General features: G+C 42.6%; 1 protein-coding gene across 2 annotated transcripts; it reads right to left on the minus strand.

The window, feature by feature from the left end:
• Positions 1-1378: 1378 nt before the first annotated feature.
• GOT2 (glutamic-oxaloacetic transaminase 2) lies at positions 1379-24800 on the minus strand. 2 transcript variants are annotated; one of them, XM_042919485.1, is made up of 10 exons: positions 24607-24800; positions 13044-13200; positions 11271-11399; positions 10218-10277; positions 9264-9425; positions 8935-9039; positions 7688-7838; positions 7086-7251; positions 3197-3347; positions 1379-2598 (listed from the first exon to the last, which is right to left on the minus strand). In XM_042919485.1, exons 1-10 carry the CDS (start codon positions 24693-24695, stop codon positions 2476-2478), a joined length of 1293 nt encoding a protein of 430 aa, XP_042775419.1. In that variant the 5' UTR covers positions 24696-24800; the 3' UTR covers positions 1379-2475. The 2 variants fall into 2 exon arrangements, with proteins under 2 accessions (XP_042775419.1, XP_042775420.1); XM_042919486.1 differs by lacking the exon at positions 24607-24800 and adding an exon at positions 23797-24219.

A 24800-nucleotide genomic window follows, 5' to 3' on the forward strand; every position in this document is an offset into this window, starting at 1 on the left:
TCTCTGTCTCAAAAATAAATAAACGTTAAAAAAAAATTTAAAAATCAATCCAGTTTGGGGGACGATTAGACCTTAAATTATAACAGAACAAAGGCAAGACTATTCTGAGTGGGCAATTTCCTCCATCAGGTGGAAGAATGTTAACATTTTAGACTCTAAAAAACCAGGAAAAGGTGAAGCAAACAGCCTGAACAGTGGAGAGAAGCATCAGGTTCACATCCCCCAGCTCTGTTTTCAGTGAGGAACGGGACTTAGTCCAGTCCAGGGTGAGCTGGTAATACATGGGTTTAAAAATAACAAGTCAGCAGGGCAGTTAAGTTCCCTTTTTGGTTGAGGTTTTGGCAGCCAACCTTCAACCTTTCAGCTCCAGACAAGGAGACTTAAAGCAGTTTCTCCTAACCTAGGCAGTTAGTTCCTTTATGGATCAATTAATGTTCATTTTATTTAAAGATATTTCCAAAGACATCCAGTGATCCAGTCCATTCACTTTTCCTTTTACCACTGTGGTGTTTCTATTAGCAGAGGAGCCAAGGGTCAGGAGTGACCTCCCCATGCACTGTGTCCCTCAGGGAGTGAGGAGAAACAAGAGCCCACTTTCCCCTCCCAACAACTGTCAGAACACCGTGGATGGCCTCTGAGCCTGACTCCTGTTCCACTGTCTGGCCAGTAGCCGTCCCATCTTGAATGGCTCCTAGCACGAAGCAGAGGGGACAGAATAGCCTTGGGTAGGACTGATGCTAAGCAGATGCCACTAGGGCGAGAAGTCTGCTGACAGAGCACATGACTTCAGGCTAAAGGCCCCACACTGGCAATCTATTGCTTGCATCTTGCTTACAAATCATTAAAAAAAAATTGAATTAGTTACCAACTTTTAAGCATCAATTGGCCTCCCATAAAAACAAGGATTTTCATTTTATTAAAAAAACTTAAGACCCACAACCCTAAACTTTTGGTTCTTGCAGTGCTGTCACTTCCCTGCCAGTCAATACCGAGACGAAGGCTGCTTACCAGTCATGATCTCATCTCTAGTTCACATCAGTTTTAATTTACATTCACTGTTTATATTACCTGCTTAGCTCCTGTAGACACCTAGTCACCACTGCCCACCCACCCCCCTTCTTCATCCCTGCTCTATCTATAGGTTCCTTTGAAGTATTCCACACGTCCCCAAAATCTAAAGGATTATACCTGCATTTTCAACATCGCTGGACTGGACATGCCGAATGGCAAGACAAAGACGTGGCTTCAGTTTACATTCCGAACAGCTAACACACCCACTGGCTTATGGGCAGCTGAACATGACCGCACACTTCTGGGACACAGAGCCACTCTCACCCTTTCCTCCCATTAAAGAAAAACATAACAAAGCAGACAGTGGTTGGGTCTACAGTATCTTTATTTTAAACAGAGAAACCAGGCTGCAAGAAGTCTACGTGATCGGAGCAGATGGCGGTTTTCTTTCCAGAGGGTGAAGCCTGAGCCTAGCTGGCAGCACACAAAGGTTAAAACCAAAGCCCAGATATCCTCTTTCCTGGTCTGCCCTGCATGGCCTGCTCATGATGCGAGATGAGAGACTGCACGACCACACTGGATGAAGCGAGGGGTCCAACTGGGCAGAGACGACACCTCGACAGGAGACCATCATTGAAGAGGACACGAAAATCAAGTGCAGTGACTTACTCTCTGCTATTCTCTGATGAGAAAGGTGAGGGTATGGGATGAACGGTAAAATGTGTTCTTCATTCTTCAAGTAAGTAAATCCTATAGGATAGGGTTGATGATCAATTGAGCAAGAGAAGGTGAAAATCTAGGCTAGTTATAGATCTCTGTGCGTAAGGAAAAGAACAGCAATGATAAGGGAGAAGAGAGGAACATTAAAATGCCTGAAAGTATTAAAAAGAAGGGACTTTTCCCCCCTTAAATAAGACAGGAAACAGTATCTTTTATTTTCCTCGCTGCAATGGCAGCAGACTTGCTGGTTTTCATGAAACATGATTTCTGGAACAAGGTCTGTTGATAAGCTTGCTCAATCACGGGAGGACACGGGACTGACTGCTAATGTTAGAATGAGGTCTTCCCACAACACCTCTTGTAGGTGCTACTCTCGTGCTGGATCTGCAGAGGTGCCCCAACACCATATGGTGTTCCAGTTAAAGCTTCAGAAACATTGCAATGGCATGATCGACAGGTTTTTTTGGGCTTTCTTGTACATGTAAACTCTTGGAACAGCTGGAGTTAAAGCATGAGCAGGAGTTTGGTTTTGAGCCACAAAGTTTCAGACACCAGCCACAGATGCCTCTGCCCTATTTCACTACATGTTCTTCTCTGAGAAACACAATGGTTGAGTGTTAAAGTACTGTCTCTGAAAAGAAATGACCTGCTCACCGCCACCCACCCTCCTCCTTCCTCTGTGTAAATCTCACAACAGCAGAGGCTGTAGACAGGAAGGCTGTTTGTTCTTTCTCAGCAGGGAAATTACTTGGTGACCTGGTGAATGGCGTGGGCAAGGTAGCCCACGTTGCCCGAGGTGACTCCTGCCACAGAGATGCGGCCATCCTTTGTCATGTAGATGGAGAATTCCTTGGTCAGCCTCTCCACCTGCAGAGAAAAGAGTACAGGAGCACTCCCAGGCAGGGGGGTTTGCCCAGCCAGGTGTGGCACGGTGGCCAAGTGTTAAAACAGGAAAATAACAGAAAACTCTATTTTCTCGTTTAAACCCTATTCCCAGAATTTGGTAGGCTAGTGCAGAGGGAGAGAAGGACAAAATGCTATCTTAAAGTAGGATGAAGAATACCGAGGTGTGGACAGGCAAAAAAAAAAAAAAAAAAAAAAAAAATCAAATCTCATTTCAGCATTTGTAGGAAAGATAGATCCAGAATCCAGCTATGGAACAGCTATGTCTCCTATCAATATTCAGGCTCCTTTTGGTTTGGGAAACTCTTCAGAGAAGCAGCAGTGGTCACAAAAATGATCAAAACGTGCTCTGCTCCTCAGCAGTGTGCAACCTCATGGGGGACACAGACAGGTAAATGACTAAGAACAAAACAAAATGAATGCTACACTCTTCCTTTACCTAAAAGGGCTTCAAACGACTGTTTTAACAGTACTCTGAACAGCTAAGTGATTTATGAGGAATTCCATCATTTTGCAAAGACTCATCAGTTGGTCAGCTGAGGAGAAACTGGAGTCCACTCACCTGTTCAGGCTTTAGTCCTGTGAAACAAAACATGCCAATCTGGTCAGTGATGTGCTGCCAGTTGTGGGAGGAGCCCTCCTTCTTGAGGTTGGAGACCAGCTGAGTCCTCATGCTAATGATGCGGTCAGCCATGCCTTTTACTTCCTGCAACCTGTGCAAAAACCCACCAAGATGCAGCTCAATTCCGGACAAGCACGGACAGACAAGCCACAGCTGACATGAGTATTCCCCTAGTGTGCCTCAATTCTTTGTCCTATCCTGAGTTATATGCTAGTTATAGCCTTCTGTTTTCTATTAGAACACTATTTTGATTAGGCAGCTAAAATGATTAACATAATTGAGTTATTAAGAAAAATGAAAGAACGACTCAAACCTAGGAAGGCTAAAGTTCTCCATACTTTATGTGGGGGCAAAAGTTGTGTTTTAAATAGTAAACTATGACTTTATTTTTAACATGGATGGAAGAAACACTCCTGCGTTTGCAGTTAAGACAGTGCACTGGGAGGCTACAATGTGCCAAGCCATGTGCTAGGTGGTAGGGAGAAAGGGAGGCTTGAGACATAGTCCTTGCCTGTAAATCTTACAACTTGACACTGGGAACAAACCTGGGAACAACCAACTATGGAACGAGGCAAGAGAAGGTAAGAACCCATAGAACAGTGCTGTGTTGAAGGCCCCAGGAAGAGATGTAATTCTATCTGGGTGGCTGAAAGGAGTCCTGATCCACATGGCTCACTCGGTTCTGTACATAATCACTGCTTTCCTCAGAATCTCCTCTTCCCATTCTATTCCTATGGCTCTAGAGGAAATTCTTATCTGTTCTCAGCAACTAGACGACTGTGGAAACATTTATAGTTTACCCCCAGTTCTTATGTGTTCACATTCTTTAACCACCTATGATGAGGCCATACACAGAACAGATCACAATCGCCAATTACAAGTCAAATGAGAGTCCTAGTCATTTGTGACTCGTTAAACATTTACAATTGGGCACTTGCTCCTAAAAACATGGATTTGTCCTCCCTTGGAAAAGTTGGCAAGTTGGCAAATCAGCACTAGCAGAGTGATTACTGGCTGGAGCTGGAGCCCTGGCCCTTCTAGGGATGGCACTGGGTTTACATTTCCTATGGTTCCATCTCTCCAGCTCCATTTACTTTGAGGCCGGGGTGCTAAAGGCAGGGAGTGTGACCACGGCCAGATCCAGAGCAACTTTGGTGAAGCCCTTCCGTGCTCCCTGCTACCCATAGAATGAATGTCTGACTTCTCAAGATACCAGTGAAGGTGCTCCATGATCTATCTGCTCCCACCTTCCCAGCTTTGCTGCCTTCTCCATCCTCCTCCCACTCAGTGTCTCTGCCACAAAAAACCACTTGGGACTTTTGATGCACATCGTGTAATGTGTGGCTTTCTTCATGTACATCTGTCCAGTTTTCATTTACTCTTCATCTCCTTTGGGGGAAAAAAAGCCGCCTTTTCTCTTCAAGGCACAGCCCGCATGCTGCTGTCTTCATTAGGTCCTCCCTCATTTCCCCCTAGAATCGATGGCTGCTCCTTTCATCCGCCTTTATTCCTTGTCTCTTTTATCAATGCCATACACGTACCTTTCTCACTGGATTATAAACTCTACAGGTAGAAATGTCTTACTCATCCAGCATACTACCTTTGTCATCTTTGTACACTACAGACTTTCGATGTGTACTGATGTGCACACATTAAAAAAAAAAAAGCTTAGTATAATTCTAAGAGACAAATCGAAACTAATCCTACAACACGCATATATAGGAGTAAAATATATAGTATGTTACAATGATGAAAAATAGTGAAGAAAAAAGCTGGGTTATAGTGACTATATTTACAGTTAATTTTTTCCCTCTCCTAAACTTTCTGAAATGTACTTACACGTTAATGCTATAATGGAAAAAAGTAGAATTTAAAAAGTAGTTAATATTTTGGTAAGCCTTCCATGGACTACTGAACTGAAAGAACTACCCTGAACCAGACTTACTTCAATGTTTCACAGGATTAATTTAAGGTAGAAAGAGTAGCTGTCATGTGAAAAGTTGGGGGGTTGCAGATACAGTTCCTTGCAGACAGCAGACAACAGATTTAGCTTTTCTCTTCAGGAAGCTACTCAGGAATCGATTCCCCCAATTAACTGGCTACACAGGACAAACTCTTGTTATAACAAATCACATCGTTCATGGGCATCTTGGCTTTTTTTTTTTTTTTTTAAGTTTGTTTATTTATTTGGTGGGGTGGGGAGAGAAAACACGAGCAGGGAAGGGGCAGAGGGAGAAAGACAATTCCAAGCAGGCTCCACACTTTCAGCACAGAGCCCAATGTGGGGCTTGTACCCACAAACTGTGAGATCATGACCTGGGCCGAAATCATGAGTCAGACTCTTAATTGACTGAGCCACCCAGATGCCCCTTGGTTAATTAACTTTGAATTATATACAGCAGGGGGTTAGCAAACTTTTTATTTTTTACTTTTTAAATTTTTTTATTTTTTTAAAGTTCCAGTACAGTTAGCATGGAAAACTTTTTATGAAGGGCTAAATTATAAATTTGTTAGGTTTTGTGGGCCATTTGCTCTCTGTCACAACTACTAAATTCTGCTATATGGCATAAAAGCAGCCACACGTAATTCATCAAAAATGGGTGTGGCTGTGTTCCAATAAAACTTTACAAGAACAGGGAACAAACGAGATTTGATCCACAGAAGTTTGCCAACCTCTGATCTAGAGCAAGGTTTTCTAAATTGTGTCAGGACCCATTAGTAGGTGATAAAGTTTTTCTAAATTGTGTGTCATGACTCATGAGTAGGTCATAAATTCAAGGTAGATGGATGCAACTGGCATTCAGGAAATATTAAAAAAAAAAAAAAAAAAGAAAATATTAAAATATAACACACAAAGGGGCGCCTGGGTGACTCGGTTTGGTGTTCAACTTTGGCTCAGGTCATGATCTCAGTTTGTGGGTTTGAGCCCCGCACCAGGCTCTGTGCTGACAACTCAGAGCCTGGAGCATGCTTTGGGTTCTGTGTCTCCCTCTCTCTCTGACCCTTTTTTCTTTTTTTTGATTTTTTTAATGTTTATTTCTGAGACAGAGAGAGAGAGACAAAAGGAGAGAGAGGGAGACACAGAATCCAAAGCAGGCGCTAGGCTCTGAGCTGTCAGCACAGAGCCTGATGCAGGGCTTGAACCCACAAACTGCGATATCATGACCTGAGCCGAAGTTGGCTGCCCAACCGACTGAGCCACCAAGGTGCCCCCATCTCTGACCCTCTCTTGCTCATGCTCTCTCTCCCTCGTAAAAATAAATAAACATTAAAAAAAATTTAAGTATAACACATGAAGCCTAATATTAAGTTTGGACAACCATGTCAGTTATATATATGTTTACAGGTAATGTGTTCAGAGTCATGATACAAAATATCTGTCTTATGTGGACTGTGGTTAAAGAGATCGAGTAACACTAAGAGCACAGGGGCCAAGAGATTCAGACGGTAGGAAAAATAAAAACTGAAAATAAGCAGAAATACTGATTCGGTGGTAGTTATTACTAGGATTAAGAACCAAAAATATGGTGTTCTTAAAAAAGTTTTCCTATGTAAGGTACTTCAATTTGAACTCAATTTGAGGAGAAGGCAGGTTTACTTAGCATGGAGATAATGGAATAAAAAACCCTGCCATTTCTCAATCATTTGTCTCCAATGTATTTATTTGAAAGTGCTAAAAAAAAAAATGCCCACTCCTCTCTCCCTTCTCCCTCTTCCATACATGGAGGCTGCGTGATATTTGTATGTCAGTAGTTGCTGATTATAAAGGAGCTTTGAAAGATCAGTGGTGGGACAGACAGATGGCTGGGTAGTGGCAGTGTGCTCTTACCATTGTTTTCGCAGGTCAGGGCTGGTTAGGATGGTCGAGGCGATCCGGGCCCCGTTGATTGGAGGGTTGGAATACATGGGACGGATCAAGATCTTCAACTGTGACTCCACCCTTTTGGCTTCATCAGCATCTTTGCAGACCACAGTGAAGGCTCCCACACGCTCACCTGAGAAAACAAAAAGGGATCCTGTCTTCTAGTTTTCCAATCTAAAATGCTGAAGCAAATCATGATTCAATTTGCTACATGTTATGCTTCCATCAGCAACGTCACAAAAATATGTTATAAATAAAAACCTTTCAACATCCAGTATGGTGACTTTAGAGACAACAGAAAGAAAGTCTGAGAACTCAAAGGTCTCTTAATATATCCAACTTCTTGGCTCATGGAACGGTTACTTCTTGTTTAGAGAAACAATAGTTTGCTGGAGGAATTCAGAGACACAAAAGATGATGTGACTAAGATCAGTTAGATCCATGTTACTGGTCTTTCCTCTCTGGGTAACACACACGCATGGACAGGCACAGACACTCTGTGGTGTCCTTTTCCAGCGCTTCTCCAATCTCACTGGGACAGACATCACAGACTGGGGCCTTCCGCTTACCGTACAAGCCCATGTTCTTGGCATAGGATTGGCAGAGACAAACGTTAATGCCCTGTTCGATGAAGTGGCGTACAGCCCAGGCGTCCTTGTTACCATCACCGCTGGCAAAGCCCTGGTAGGCCATGTCAAAGAATGCAAAGAGGTTGTTTTTCTGGGAAGGAAAGAGAAGAGCAAAGCTTTAGGGAGTCCTTCTCAAGACAACCCACATGGCTGCCTGTGCTTATTGGGACGACGTCTGCCTCACATAGAGTCAACACAGTTTTCTCTCCAACTGGCAATTTGGAGATGTTTAATTTTCCTTGAGTTAAGGTTATCATTATATATGTTTTTACTTTGGTGGATATGGTCCCTCAAAAAGACATTAAGAAAAGAGACTCTTAATTTCAGTCTTCCCAGAAAGCTGCTTGATCCAACAGGAAGCTCTTTTCAGGCCCACAGGAGTCTGGGTAATTATTGTGGTCCAGTCGACACAGGACCAGCATCAGCCTTTTCTGGGGCTAATGTAACTCTGGCAGCCTCACCTTATACCCAGAAATCATGGGAAGGCCTCATGAGAACCATCTCATCTTCAAAGTGCTCTCTGAATGTTCTTTCTCTGTCCCCCCTCCCCCACCCCAATCTCATTTTATTTATACCTTAGGTTTGACAGAATGTAAAGAAAGGGAAACCAAAAGAAGTGAAAACGCGGACATAAGGCAAGAGAAATATTTTCCTCCCTTGGAATTTTTTTTTAAGTAAACTCTATCCCCAATGTGGGGCTCAAGCTCTAGATTCTGAGATCATGAGTTACACAGTCTACCCACTGAGCCACCAATGTGCCCCTCCTCCATTAAAATTTTGACTAGGGCCTTCTCTGACAGCTGATGCTGTGAATGGTAATGGCAATGCTGAGCAAACAGGCAAGGATAGGAGGGGACATGAAACAGTGTACAAAAGATGAACAAGTAACAAGGACCAGGGCAAACGACAGACATCCCGGGACCAGTGGGTACCCACTGTACAGGCTGGTCAATGACAAGATTTATCAGAATTCCCCACATCCAGGCTGAGGAACAAAAATTATTTGCAAGCTGCTCACGTATCATCAATTAAGAACTGCTAATTATGCAAATGAGACGTTCTTTCCTGACAACTTAACAATGTGGGCTCAAGGGTAATTAATTCTCATTGTTAAGACTTTGCCAAGGCAAACATCTAAGACTAGTTACTGAACACAGAACTGTCACCAGTCAGTTCAGTCTCCTTACCTTTACCACTGTTGCTATTTCCTTCCACTGCTCAGGACGAGGGTCCACTCCCGTGGGATTGTGGGCACAGGCATGCAGGAGAAGAACACTTTGCTGTGGCATTTTCTAAAAAGACAACCAACAGATGATTTTGCAGCCCTCAACAAGACAATTTACCTGAAATGCTGTAGGGTCACTATTTTTGATCAGTGAAGATAATATGAGCTCTGAGAATTAGCTCATCCCCAGTATTTTAAGTCAGATATTGAGACTGAGATGTGAGGCATCAAATCTCCACAAGGAAGCTTGTTCCTTCACCCCTCTTGCCCTTCAGGGCAAGCCACACTTACCGAAATGTCTTCTATAGCGCCTGTGAAGTCAAAGCCACATGTCTTGGGGTCATAGTATCGATAACCGTGTAGCTGCATGCCAGCGTCCCTGAAGATGGGTGTGTGATTTCCCCAGGATGGTTTGGGCAGATAAACATCTCGGCTGAACTTAAAAAATCTTTGCTAAAAAATGGGATGAAAGGGAATGGAAAAATGAAGGAAAAATAAAGTGACATATTTTATGGAGGAAGACATTTTTCTCTATTTTTCTCTTCAGTTTATCTCAATGACTGAGAGACAGTAATGACTGAGAGATGGTATGACTCAGCATCAAGACTGCCTGGGTTGGAATCCAGGCTCTGACAAGGAAACTGGCTGTGTAGTTAGGGACCTCTCTGGGCCTCACTTTCTTCATTTGTAAAATAGCATTAAATGAACCTCCTTCATAAAGATTAACTGAGTTAAAACAAAAGCTGCTAGTAACAGATATGTGTTCAATAAATTATATTTATTGTTATTATAATTTCTAAATTTTAATTATTTGAGAGAGAGAGAGAGAGAGAGAGAGAGAACATGTTCACGGGGAAGGGGCAGAGAGAGACGAAGGGTGAGAGAATCCCAAGCAGGCTCCACACTATCAGCAGAGAGCCTGATGCAGGACTCGAACCCACTAACCGTGAAAACATGACCAGAGGCAAAACCAAGAGTCAAATGCTTAACTGACTGAGCCACCCAGGTGCCTTATTATTATTATATCTTCCTTGTAGTTTTTAAGTACTTTTTTTTTTTAAACTTAAATCCAAATTAGTTAAAGTACTTTCATATTCCTTACCCCTGACTCCATTTATCAGAGAATAGGAAATCTTCCAATTATGTGGAAAGAAGTCAGCAAACACACATGCAATAGGAAAACACCCTCCTCCTCAGCTTACAGACTGTCTTATAGCTCTTTCCTGAAGGAGTTTCCAGACTCACCAGAAAACTGGCTCCAATCCTCAAGGCCCCGGTTCCAGAAATGGTCTGCACGGTGACATACTGAAGGAGAGACACCACGGTCAGGGAGGTCCAACACTCGCTAGAGGCCCACAGACACAGAACTGAGGCCAAGCCCACAGAGGCAGTACTCTGTAGTCATTGCCCTTCATTTTTCAGAAGTTGAAGACAATGTTCCAAATGGGCATTTGCAAACCAGAAAACAGCACTAATTGTTTCATTTCCCCATTTGCTAAGAGACAGATTGATTCTCCTTGGAGTTCTCAAAACAGCCACCTCTTCAGTTTCCAACACCTTTGCTGATGGAGAAGCTAATTCCTTAGGGCTTGCTATTAGTATCATATGGTATATGAGAAACTTTCAGGACCCAAACTCGCTCCCCATGAATAAGGGCTAATTTATACATATACCACGGTCACTACATTAAAATGTTCTAGAATTATACAAAATTCAATGTGTCTCTGAACATCAAAGCTCCTTGAAAAGCAAATCAATACATTATAATAATATTGCTACATTTTATTATTTTTTAAAAGTTTATTTATTTTGAGTGAGGAGGGGCAGGGGGAGAAGGAGAGAGAGAATCCCAAGCATGCTCTGCACTGTCAGCACAGAGCCTGATGCGGGGCTCAAACTCACGAACCGTGAGATCATGACCTGAGATGAAGTCAGACACTCACTTAACCGACTGAGCCACCCAGGCGTCCTGTAGTTTGTCCTTTCATTTTTTAGGTTTCTAAAGCATATTCAGTACAAGACAAACATAAGCATACACAGAGCAGTGTCAAATCTTCAATCAAATTACTATTCCATTTTCAGGACTACTGCTGCATTTTTGGGATTGGTGTTATATGAAATCGTTTATTTAACAAGTGCCAACTTACTTTCTAAAGGAGAGATATTAGCAATAGTGTGGTTACTGCAAACAACCATCACACAAAGTGATATATCTCTATTTGTTTAAATTAGTTCACATTTGTTTAAACTGTTAAATTTAAACACAGACTGTAGGATGCCAGAGTCTGCTCTGCTTACCCGGCTACTTTTCAACACTTCATTGTTCTCACCCAGGGCTAGTTCTGCAGATGCCTTACAAAATTCAGCAAGTCCTGCAATGGGCAGGTATTCTTTGTCCAAATTTTTTGCAGCAATCTGGGCCTCTGCCTAGACAAGAGAAAATACACCCGCTTAGTTTCTTCTCCTTACCTGGAATTACTGTGATTAATATTTAATGTTTTATAACTTAAACATATATATTCAATATAAAGGAAGTAAAGCCTTGTTTTTATTTTGGAAGTACTGTCCAAGGAAAAGGGTTAAGTACTACATCTGAAACTAATATTACATTGCATGTTAACTGGAATCTAAAGAAAATCTTGAAAACACAAAAATAAATAAATACAAACTATAAAAAAAGTAGAATACTTAATATTTTATATTGTAGAACAGAAATATTTCTAATTTTTAAAATCATATATATATTTTTTATATGGTTTAGGTTTTTATATGAATGGGTATAGTGTTCTCTTGGTCAATATTTAATATAAAATGGCATTCTTGGAATGCACAAGAACAAGGTTTACGAGCAACACTTAAAACACTTATAAGTAGATATGAGATGATAAAATCAAACTAAATACATAAAAAAGTAGTATTTCAAGGCATACGCCAGTCTCAGAACTTCAAAGCGTTAACAGTAACAGCCACATATCTTCATGCTTTGGAGACGGAGGCGTGGCTGTCCCTTTAGCTGTGTGAGTCTCAGCAAATTAGTAACCTTCCTGAATCTCAGCTGAATGGGGGAACAACTTGAAGGATGTACAAGAGCTTGTGGTGGTGTTCCAGCCTGCAAAATAGCTAATACTTGCTGAGTACTTTAAGCTGACTTGCTGAGACCAGAGCAATTTCTGCATGACCTGAGACCCAGCAGCCAGCAGTTTTCAATGGGTCTTCTCCTCACAATTGAGCCCTTTTTTTGTACTCAGAGAGTCATAGAGAGGACACCTAACCCACACTCCCACACTTTTGGAAGAAATTTCTTCTTCCAGTGGTTCATTCAGGCCATGTTCTATTATTTCAGTGGCTCATGAGGGCTGGGCCAGCCTGCTGTATAGTGTGAAGCTCAGATGGTTAGAAAGTTCCTTATCCTCACCTGGAAGTATTCTTTTGAAACGTTCACTCACTGTGCCTGTATGGGGGAATGATGCATCACCACCCCACTTTGAGAAGTGACAAAGAAGCATTCATATATCAACAGAGGAGGTGCAGAGGGAAGGGACACTCATACTTTCTTTCAAAAAAACTGTTGTAAGAGGATTATTTAAAGTTATAATGATAACCAATAGAAAAACTACTAATAAAAATACAACAAAAATAAAACAAATTATTCTACAGTGCAGTAGGAAGAAAGGACAGAGCAGGCCTGTGTGAGAGCTTTATTAAGGCAATCAACATGAGAGGAAATGGAAAATAACCACAGTAACCCTCATCCACAAAGGGCTATTCTTATCACCAAAAGGCAATGTTTAATTCTTCGTCCTTATGTGCACCCTCAGGATTAAATACGAGACGATGCCTGCTTCAGTAGAAAATCACCTAAGTTCAATCTTGAAAAAGACCACACAGTTCCAATCTGTCACTTTTACAGCCAAGGAGACCACAGCAGACAACCTGAGTGATTCAAGCAGTTAGTGCCAGAACTAGAACCCAGGTCTCCCGACTCCCAGTGTGGCGCTCTTTCTGCCACTCTCTAGGAGCTCTCTCCAGTTTAACCACCCTGAGAAGGCAGGAGATGAACGGCAAACTCACCTTCCGGACACTAGGAAGCACATAGGGCTTTCCATTATCGTCCCGGTAGGCACCAACTCCCAGATTCATCTTTTTGCTGTTGGTGTCTCTCTTAAAGGCTTCTGTGACTCCCAGGATGGGATCTGGGGGCCCCATCTCCACATGGGTCCACCAGGAGCTGAAATGGGAAATAAAATGAAATCAGTCATAGTAGCTAGATTTCCATGGCCAGAGACTTCTCAGATCTGCTGAAAATCCATCTCTTTGCAGAAGAATGCAGAAGACCAAAGACTTTAACACAAATGCAAGGAGGAGAAGGTGGATGGGGAGGACAGGGTGCATGTGTAGGCTTTTAAAGTAGCCCACACCTGTCCTGAATTCCCAGGCAAAGAGGGCTATGAGAAACAGAGTGGCAAAAGATGACACAAAAGAAGCAAACAAGGGCAAGAGTATTATGTGATACTGTCCCCTCAAAGGGGCTTGGGTTTTATCTTGTTCTCAAAATTATTAAGGGGTATCTTTTGGAGAACTTGTTAAAAATACAGGTTCCTGGGGTACCTGGCTGGCTCAGTCGGGTAAGTGTCCGACTTCAGCTCAGGTCGTGATCTCACAATTTTTGAGTTCGAGCCCCGCATCGGACTCTGTGCTGAGAACCCAGAGCCTGGAGCCTGCTTTGGATTCTGTGTCTCCCTCTCTCTCTGCCCATCCCTCACTAGATCTTGCTCTCAAAAATAAATAAAAACATTAAAAAAAAAATACAGGTTCCTGTGTGTCTCATCTTGGATATAATGAGAACATGTGGAGTCAATAAAGTTTTGTTTTCTTTGGGTGTGAGGAGGGTTAGGGTTGTTGATCAGGTAAGGGGAGTGGCATGGATAGCCTTGCCTTTTTTTTTTTTTTTTTTTTAACGTTTATTCATTTTTGAGACAGGGAGAGACAGAGCATGAACAAGGGAGGGTCAGAGAGAGGGAGACACAGAATATGAAGCAGGCTCCAGGCTCTGAGCTGTCAGCACAGAGCCCGACGCGGGGCTAGAACTCACGGACCACAAGATCATGACCTGAGCCGAAGTCAGCCGCCCAACCGACTGGGCCACCCAGGCGCCCCAGCCTTGCCTTTTTAGAGCCCATCTTCGAGCAAGGTGGGGCACTGAATGCAGAGTGGTCAGAGTAGAAGCAGAAGGATCACTCACTGCACTGGCTCATTACATGGCCAGAGAGTTAAAGGAGGGCCTGAATGAGGATGGGGCAGTAGGGCTTGAGAGGAAGACAGAATTTTGAGGTATTTAGGAATTAAAAATCAACAAGAACTGCTTGTAACATCCTACTGATTCCTTCACTACTTACAAAGTTAAAAAATCCTGGACCATGTTCATTATTCTTTATTTATACAAGAGTCACGATTTTACCTTAAAAAATTATCTTGTAAAAAAAATTATCCCTTAATAGTCTTGGGGTGGTGGGGGGGGGGAGGTCATCCACCAGGGCCAGGTGAACTGTATTGCCAGGGAAGTATACATCTGTCCTCAGTGCCCTGAGGTAATCTCAAGAGGCAACAGAACCTTTTTTTTGGCAATAGAACTTTAAAGCTTTTCTTTTAAAAGTTTATTTATTTAGAGAGAATGCGAGTGAGCAGAGTAGGGGCAGAGAGAGAGAGAGAGAGAGAGAGAGAGAGAGAGAGAGAGAGGGAGAGAATGAATGAATGAATCAGAAGCAGGCTCCACACAGCACAGAGCCCGATGCAGGGCTTGATCCCATGAACTCTAGATCATGACCTGAGCTGAAATTAAGAGTCTGACACTCAATCTACTAAGCCACCCTGGCACTCCAAGGCAACAGAGCTTTAAATTTCTGAGGCTTGTTTCTCTGGCTTGTTCTCCACCCCCTAGTGATTTGGGGTTTTGTTTCTGTTCCATGTATGGCCAATAAGCTAGTCCTCATTGGCAGCAATGACTGTGAATCTGGTTTTATGATCTGACCATTCAGTAATTTCTGTAAATGGACAGCAAAGATCTATTCTCTGTTGGGTGAGAGATGACACATAATATGGTTTATTGTTTGTGTGATTTTGTTTCTTTTTTTTAATCAGAATTGTGAGGTTATTTGTGTTTATTCTCTGTGTGTTTCAGACCTAAAGAGCTGAAGTTTTAGACCTAAAGAGCTATAAGATCTCTATGTGTCTGTAATTCAGAAAGGCTTTTTTGTTTTGCCTCTGAGTGTCTGAATGTGAAATGTTTTCCAGCTCTGGAGGGTACTGATAAATTGGATTATAAAAATCTCAAAGGCACTCTGTTCTGATTGTGTTATAGGGACTGAATTCCTATTACTTTAAATGTGCTAGACAAAAGTTTTTTCTTAAAGAAACTAACTCAGAAATGTTTAAAAAATTCAAGTTCACATAAATGAGATAAACCTTTGAGACTAGTTTAACTGATATAATAAAAGTAGCTATGTCTTCTAGGGTGCCTGAGTGGCTTACTCAGTTAAGTGTCTGACTTTTGATCTCAGCTGAAGTCTTTATCTCAGGGTTGTGAGTTCAAGCCCCTTATGGGGCTCCATGTGGGGTGTGAGGCTTAGGGAAAAAAAAAAAAAGCTAGGTCTTTTATTTAGACACAGCATACATTTTATTCTATGTGGCTTTGTTTTTCCTAAACTTACATTGGTTTACTCATACTATACACAAAGCATTCCTAATATAATGTTTGAAATTATGAAAAATCTGAATTTGTGTTCAACTAATTATTCTGACATATTTTCACCTCATACCTGTCAGAATGGCTAAAATCAAAGACACAAGAAATAAGTGTCAGCTAGGATGTGGAGGAAAAGGAACCTTCATGCACTGTTGGTGGGAATGCAAACTGGTGCAGCCACTGGGGAAAAGACTATGGAGATACCTCAAAAAGTGAAAAATAGAGGACACATGGCTGGCTCAGTGGGTAGAGTACGTGACTCTTGATCTGAGGGTCGTGAGTTTGATCCCCATGTTGGGTGTTGAGAGTACTTAAAGAAGAAAACAACAACAAAAGTTAAAAAAACAAACACATAGGGGCGCCTGGATGGCTCAGTCGGTTAAGCATCCGACTTCGGCTCAGGTCATGATCTCGCGGTTCGTGAGTTCAAGCCCCTGCGTCGGGCTCTGTGCTGACAGCTCAGAGCCTGGAGCCTGCCTCAGATTCTGTGTCTCCCTCTCTCTCTCACCCTCCCCTGTTCATGCTCTGTCTCTCTCTGTCTCAAAAATAAATAAACGTTAAAAAAAAAAAATTAAAAAAAAACAACAAATAGAACTGCCATATGCTCCAGTAATTCCACTATGAAGTATTTACCCAAAGAAAACAAAAACACTAATTCGAAAGATATATGCACCCCTATGTTTATTGCAGCATCATCATAACAGCTAAGATAGAAGCAGCCCAAGTGCCCATCCACAGATGAATGAGAAGATATAGTATACATACACAATGGAATATGACTCAGCTATAAAAAAGAATGAAGTCTTGTCATTTACAACAACACAGATGGATCTAGAGGGCATAATGCTAAGTGAAATAAGCCAGTCACAGAAAGACAAATACTGTATCATTTAACACATATGTGGAATTTATGAAACAAAATAAATGGAGACCAACAAAAAACCAGACTCTCAAATATAGAGAACTGATGGTTTCCAGAGGGGTGGTGGGTGGGGAATGGGTAAAAACAGGTAAAAGGGATTAATTAAGAGCCCACTTAGATTGATGAACACTGAGTAATGCATAGAATTGCTGTACCCTTATGTTGCATAACCGAAACTAATATAATAATGCTGTATGTTAATTATACTTAAACTAAAAAAATAAAAAATTATGTATCTTTTTTATTAACTTTTATTAGTAGGTTAAATTTCTTAGAATGGTTTTAGATTTACAGAAAATTGAGCAGCTAGTACAGAGTTCCCACAACTTGCCCCCCAACAGTTTCCTCTTACTACTAACATTTTATATTTGTAGAGTACTTTTGTTACAATTAATGAACCGACACATTAAGCCCACAATTTATTTAGATTTCTTTAGTTTTTACCTAATGTCCTATTTCTGTTATAAAGTTCCACCCAGGATACCATATTACATTTACTTGTCATGTCTCCTGAGGCTTCTCTTGGTGATGACAGTTTCAGACATGCCTTGCTTTCTTTTATCACCTTGACAATTTTGGGGAGTACTGGTCAGGCATATTGCAGGGTACCCCTCTATTGGATTTGATATTTTTCTCATTAGACCGGAGTTATGGGTATTTAAAAGAAAAATAATGTATTTTGTAATGTGTTAGCTTGAAGACAATTCCCAAGACCTTTAAGTAACTTAAAATCGTGGACTAATTTAATTATGAGTTAAAGGGTTAATCACTGGATTCTTAGACAATTTCTAAGAGAGGATATAGACACATTTATTACTAAACATAATTCAAATTTCATATATTTTTACTTCTTATTTTTACATAGGCTAGAAGGCTATAGCTTTGGGTCATTTTAGTAAGCATGTTGTTGCCATTTCAAGAAAGCGTAGGGGTGCCTGGGTGGCTCAGTTGGTTAAGCATTCGACTTCAGCTCAGGTCATGATCTCAGTTCTTGAGTGCCAGCCCCATGTCTGGCTCTGTGCCGACAACTCAGAGACTGGAGTGTGCTTCAGATTCTGTGTCTCCCCCTCTCTCTGCCCGTTCCTCGCTCATGCTCTGTCCCTCTCTCTTAAAAATAAACAAACATTAAAAAAAAAGAGAGAAAATATATAAAAGAAAGTATAAAAGGGATATGTGTGTGGCTACAGAAGCTGAACTATGTGCACCCACTAGTCTGCTAAAATGCTTGCGCAGGACTGGCATCAATGCCCGCCCCCTCAGTTTTGTCCGTGAAATGGAAGGTACTTTGGCTAAAAGTTATTTTTGTAAAGTTTACTTATTTTGAGAGGAAGAGTGGGGGAGAGAGAGGGATAGAGAATCTGAAGCAGGCTCTGCAGTGAGCCAGACATGGGGCTCGATCTCACCACTGTGAGATCATGACCTGAGTGGAAATCAAGAGTTGGAGGCTTAACTGATCCAACTACCCAGGCATCCTGGCTAAAAGTTATTCAAAAAAAATTTTTTTTCTTAAACATTTATTTTTGAGAGACAGAGTGAGACAGAGCATGAGTGGGGGAGGGGCAGAGAGAGGGGGGTACACAGAATCCAAAACAGGCTCCAGGCTCTGAGCTGTCAGCACAGAGTCTGACATGGGGCTCGAACTCATGGACTGCGAAATCATGACCTGAGCCAAAGTCAGACGCTTAACCGAATGAGCTACCCAGGTGCCTCTAAAAGTTATTAAAAAAAAAAAAATTAATATTTATTTTTGACAGAAAGAGACAGAGACACACACAGCATGAGTGGGGGAGGGGCAGAGAGAGGGAGACACAGAATCTGAAGCAGGCTCCAGGCTCTGAGTTGTCAGCACAGAGCCCAATGTGGGGCTCGAACTCATGGACGGCGAGATCTTGCCCTGAGCCAAAGTCGGATGCTCAACTGACTGAGTCACCCAGGCACCCCTAAAAGTTATTTTTAATGAGTGGTTGAGACTATACTCAGATCAACTGTGACAAGAGAAGTACAACTTTGTGTATGTTTTAGTCTTTCAAAGAAAAAAAAAGTCATGTTGTTCTAAAGCTGTGATCTTTACACATTTTGGTCTTTGGATCTGTTTTTCCTCTTAAAACTTGTTGAGGGTCTGAAATAGCTTTTATTTATGTGGGGTATAACTACCAATATTTACTGTATCAGAAATTAAAACTAAGAATCTCTTATACTAGAGTATCAGCTTGTTCCAAATATGAAAGAGCATATAGGGACAAAACTTGCAAAGTGAATTTTGTCTTGATTCATAAAAACTAAGTCTGAAAAGAAGCTAAGAAATGTGTTAACATTTTTTAAAAGTCTGCTTATTCTTCCTTGGTTCAGTGATTAATGACTTTATAATATAAAAGGTTATTTTCTACCTTCTGTGTTATATGCCTATACAGTGGAGATTCTGTGTTTTACCAGAATACTTCTTTATGCTTTATGTTGATTCTTATGTCCAAAAACAAAACACAGTTCCTCATATATGAAGGAACTAAGGTTCTTTACAATCATGGTGTATGTTTAATTCAATATTTTCTCATTTTAATTAAATAGGTAAACAATGATTAATTCTCAGATACTCAAAATCCTATTTTAATCAAGTGACCAAATATCACCTAACAATTTTTTTGATCTGGCCTTCTCAAACTGAATCCTAAACATAGAAAACATAAAACTTCCAGGCTATCTTTCATCTAAACCTACTGAGAGATTTTTTATTTTTATTTTTTAGCTACTGAGAGATTTTTTAAAAACTATTTTATTTATTTTTGAGAGTGTAAGTGGGGGAGGGGCAGAGGATCCAACGCAGGCTGACAGTAGCGAGTTGACGTGGGGCTTGAACTCACAAACCATGAAATCATGACCCGAGCTGAAGTTGGACGCTCAACCAACTGAGCCACCCAGTGCCCCACTACTGTGAGATTTCTAAGAGTGCACCCAAGAAGCACCATCTATGTTTCTAACACACACTCTCAGCAGCAGGATGCATTAATGTATCAAAACTGAGGTTTTACCTCATGGTAAATTACTGCTCTGAAAAAAAGATTACCCCTTTTCTTCAGGATAAATTAGCAAAAAGCTCTTTACAGATTCAGATTACAGAAAAGTCTTTATGATTGTCTAAATCAATCATTGAGAATGTGCTATGTGCTAAGAGCTAGGAATATCAGTGAGAGTAAAACAACCCCTGACTATCTACCACATTAGCCCAGTGGGGTGACCTGTAGGCAGGCTGGGGTCGGAGGATGACCTTCAGCGATAGAGACAGGCTCAGAGCACAGAATATTAGTTTTAAGAGACCGAGGAGAGGACCTAATAACCTGGGAAAGGGGGAGATAGTATAGGCTTAGAAGGCTTGCAGGAAGAGGTGACACATGAGCTAAGTGCTACCGATGAGAGGAGGAAAAAGGCGAGGAAAAAGGCGTTCCCAGCAGAGGCATAAGAAAGGCTAAGGGTGAAAAAGAGCTGGGGGCAGAGGGGTGGCAGGGGGAGTGCTGCAGGGAAAGGTGAAAGCTAGGGAAGCAAGGTTCCAAATTACCCAGGTGAAATAGCTCAAGTTCCTTTAGTAATCACTTATCCAATCTCAACCAAATGTTTCAGCACAGCACAGTGAAAGTTCTCTACGGTCACCACGCTGACAAGCTCAGTGAATTATTCAGAATTTCTTTTCTGAAAATGATTCTCTTGAACTAGTCAGTGGCCAGTCAGCACTCGTTCATTTCATTCCTCCACGAGGCACCCTGGATGGCTCAGCACAGCATTACAGAGTTAAATTTATGCTCTCCTGACAAGTTGAAACTGCCTCTGTATTAATAGCTGTAATTGTGACATATAGTTAATTCTGTTATCAAAGAGTAGATTATTCCATTTTTGGATTTCCCAGACTTTTATTAGCCTGCCTCGGATAATGTCAGTACTCGGCAAACTGCACGGATTCAAATAACAGCTCAGCTGCCTACAAGGCTGTGTGCGCACAGGCAAGCCAATTACATCTCAACCTTCCTTATACATGAGCACATAACAGTACCCACCTTACAGAGTTGTTATAAGGATGAAAGGAGTTATTAAATATAAAACACTCAGAGCCTGGAATAGGATGAGTGCTTGCTGCTCACTGGTATCATTGCTACTAAATCATTCCTTCTATGCTTCTATTCTACCGTGCCAGTATGGAGCCTGGCAAGGCAAGTATGTAGATAATTCAAGAAGGAAATGGTCATAATTTTATGACCAAATACAGGTCTTTCTTGCTTTTCAGTTATTTGTTTAAAATGTTTATTTATTTGAGAGACAGAGAACATGCCCGAGGGGCAGAGCTAGGAGACAGAGAATCCCAAGCAGGCTCCATGCCACCTTGGAGCCTGATGCATGGCTTGAACTCTCAAACCATGTGGTCATGACCCGAGCCAAAACCAGGAGTCAGATGCTTAACTGACTGAGTTACCCAGGTGCCTCTTGCTTTTCAATTACTACTAGTTTTCCTACAGTTTTGAGAGACATTATCATTACCATCCATCTCCCTCATTAGCTTTACTGCCAGGACTCAAAACCCCTCTGTTCTTTTTCCTTGTTGTAGGCTGCTTAGTTGTTCCGGTACCTAAGCAATAGTAAGAAACAGATACCTTGAAACAACTTCTGACCTGGGCCTGAAGAAAACTTCCTTTATTTCCTACCCACAGTTTAGACCCTGAAAGCTTGCAGCCACCTGCCTGTATATATCCCTGCCATTAACTGGTGAGTGAAAGGAATACTTTGAATGTCAAAGACCTATTATAGAAAACCTGCAGGAAGCAACTGTCATTTCAAAACAGATGTCTTGGTCTCTAAGGCCTTTAATCAACAATGACAGGACTGCTGCCCCAAGCCACAAGGACAGAGGTGCCATTCTTATTAAATGATGTGAAAAGCACTTATTCATCAAGTTCTTTACAAAGTTTATTGAGTACAGAGATTCTCTGAGAAACCAAAGCCTCAAGTCTTCTGGCAGGGATCTGATCAAGAGTGGAATCTTTCTTTTTCTGAGCACATAACAGTATATATGAGGCACCCAGACACCTCTGGAGTGTATCTTTTAAGAATTCTAAAAGCAACTACACCATATTGAATCTTAATCTAAATACAGGAGCATGGATACCCAATTTGATTAGTTCTACATTAGTAATCATGTTCAGAACCTCTATGCCCTTCATCATTCCCTTCCTTAAAACTTTAAAGACTCTATACCCACAATGTAAGAACCATAACGTTTTCAAGGGACAGTACTAGCTGACAACAAGAGTGCTAGGGACAAAACTGATGCTGATAACCTGTGGCCTACAAAGTGATTCCTACAAATGTACTTTGGACAAGTGCAAAAAACCTCAGCCATTGAGCAATGTTGGCTAACAAACCAAAAGATGTTAGGTACAAACTATTCAGATAAGCTTTTCTAAATCAAATGTCTTGTAATTTTCCTGGGAACCTACCTGGCGCTTTAAAATTAAAATAGCTTAGGGGCGCCTGGGTGGCTCAGTCAGTTAAGCGGCCGACTTCAGCTCAGGTCATGATCTAGCGGTCCATGAGTTCGAGCCCCACGTCAGGCTCTATGCTGACAGCTCAGAGCCTGGAGCCTGTTTCAGATTCCGTGTCTCCCTCTCTCTGACCCTCCCCCGTTCATGCTCTGTCTCTCTCTGTCTCAAAAATAAACGTTAAAAAAAAATTTAAAATTAAAATAGCTTAGGGACACCTGGGTGGCTCAGTCGGTTGAGCGGCCGACTTCAGCTCAGGTCATGATCTAGCGGTCCGTGAGTTCAAGCCCCACATCAGGCTCTGTGCTGACAGCTCAGAGCCTGGAGCCTGCTTCGGATTCTGTGTCTCCCTCTCTCTCTGCCCCTTCCCCACTAACAGTCTGTCTCTCTCTCCTTCAAAAATAAATATTAAAAAAACTAAAATGAAAATAGTTTAAAATATATAGTTTAAGAATAGTTAAAAAAATGTTTTCCTTCACATTCTTATTTTATTTTGAATTGTGGTGCTCGATATCACAACTGTGAGATCACAATCAAGAGTTGGTCACTTAACCAACTAAGCCACCTAGGTGCCCCCACATTCTTATTTTAAAATAAGAATAGAAGTTAATTAATTTGCTCAAGATCACAGAGTTAAAAATGGGAAAGATAGTACAATTTTGATCTTCTAGCTACTGGTTATTATACAACTACCACACACTGCCTTTCCAAAGGGTCTCGTGATACTCCTTCAGTTATTTCACAAAAAATTAAATAATCAGAATTAAGAACAGATCATTATAGGCTCTATTACCCAATTAAGTATCATTGCTTAAACCTGAACAGCACCTCCTCAACTACAGGCACTCAACTATTTTAAGGCTTTATATCAGGGAACAAAGTAGGTAAGGTCTCTGCCCCCGTGGAATGTACATTCTAATTGTGAGAAGACTGAAAAGAAAAATGAGTCAGCCACTCAAACTCAAAGAATGACTAAAAGGTCACACCCATAGGGATTTTCACCAAGCACTTTAAGTAAGCTTTAGGACACGCAGCCAAATTTATAAAACAATAATTAATTTAAGGTTACTACAATGTTGAAAGGCTTTCTCTTGCCCATCGTTTTAGGCACCCCTTTCCAAACTGGCTGCGTGAATGATAACCACTCCCTAATTCTGGCTCACTAGGTAGCATGGCTTAAAGAGCACACCTTGACATAGGGCCAAGGAGGAGCCAAATCTGGGAGAGAAGGAGCAGTGAAAGCCCAGACAAAATTGTACTGCCAAGAGTGCGAGGCTCCGTAAGGACACACTTCTGCTGACTTGAAGACAACGCGCATACAATCAAAGGAAAGGCCAAGACACATAAAAGAGGCCAAGGCTTTGCTCCTTGCAGTCAATATCTAGCTGGAGGTGGGCTGGAGACTAGATTCATTAGGTGGTACTTAAGGATCCGGTCCCAAATCGCCTTCTTGAGTGAATCAATCGCCTGGCTCAGGTCTCCACTAGGAAGGAATTACTAATTCGCTTTAAACTCCGTGCTTTTTAATGGCAATACTTAGCACGCAGGGCTTAATGACATATTTATAATTTTTTGAGTGGCACCTGTTTCCCCGTCAGGCGTGTTCACCGCAGCCTCCATCATTAGCATCGGGTCTAGTACCTGGCTCATAGCTGACGAAGTATTTACTGAATGAGAGCAGAGCGAGGTGGAGAGGAAGAACGGTGACTTCTCTACAATCAGACCCCCTAAGGGCAAACAAAACGGAGGTGAACTACACCTCTGTTCTTTTCCAAGCAAAGGGGTCACCGGCGACATAGGCGCTAACGCGGATGGGAGGATGCCGCCCGCCAAGGTCAGGGGATGCAGAAAAGAAAGCTGGGCTGGAAAGCCAGGGCCTCGGCGGGGTACCTTCCTCTCGAGTACTTCCTACTCCCAGGCCCACGACCGGCAGTACGCCGCGGCCCTGCCAACCCTGCTTAGGCCCGAAGGCGGACACGATAGGTGAGCCCCGCCGTGCCCCAGGGCAGCCCATCAAGGGCACCCGCGCCCCTCCGCGCCGCAGCCAACCGGTGCGAGGCAGCCTCGGCGGCGCAGCCAATGGGCGCCAGGCCGGCCGGGCCCGGCACCTCAGCCCCGCTTGCTCTCCCCTCGCCGCCCCACCCCCACCGCGCCGAATCCGCGTCCCGTGACCCCCCACCCTTGAATGGAAGTCCGGGTGCCGTAGAGGGCCACACTGCCTAACCCCGGGGAACGCGCTGACACGTTCTCCTGCAGTCCTGGGGGCAAAGGAGAGGGTTACTTTGAGGCGCCGGCGCTCAATTTTCAGCGCCCAGTGAGGCCGAAGGGGTGTCAGAGAAAGCATGTGTGTGGTGCTTGCGTCTGCGGGGAGGGGGGATATGTCCGGGGGCGCCCGCAGCCCGGCTGGGCAGGCCTGTTGTCCCCAGCTCCGTCTCCGTCTGTCCTGCTTACCTGGCTCTGGCAGAAGCCGCGGCAGCGAGGCCCGGGTGGAAAGCGGCGGCGACCCCGGACAGGACGCGGCCGGTGTGCAGCAGGGCCATGGTGGGCGGCGAGAAGGCAGTGGGTAGCTGCAGGACGGAGCGGAGGGCCAACGGGCGCACACACGGAGGCGCGGGCTGCTTCTGAAGGTAAGGACAGCGACTTCC

Source organism: Panthera leo, chromosome E2 (genome assembly GCF_018350215.1).
Source record: "Panthera leo isolate Ple1 chromosome E2, P.leo_Ple1_pat1.1, whole genome shotgun sequence".
Taxonomy (NCBI): domain Eukaryota; kingdom Metazoa; phylum Chordata; class Mammalia; order Carnivora; family Felidae; genus Panthera; species Panthera leo.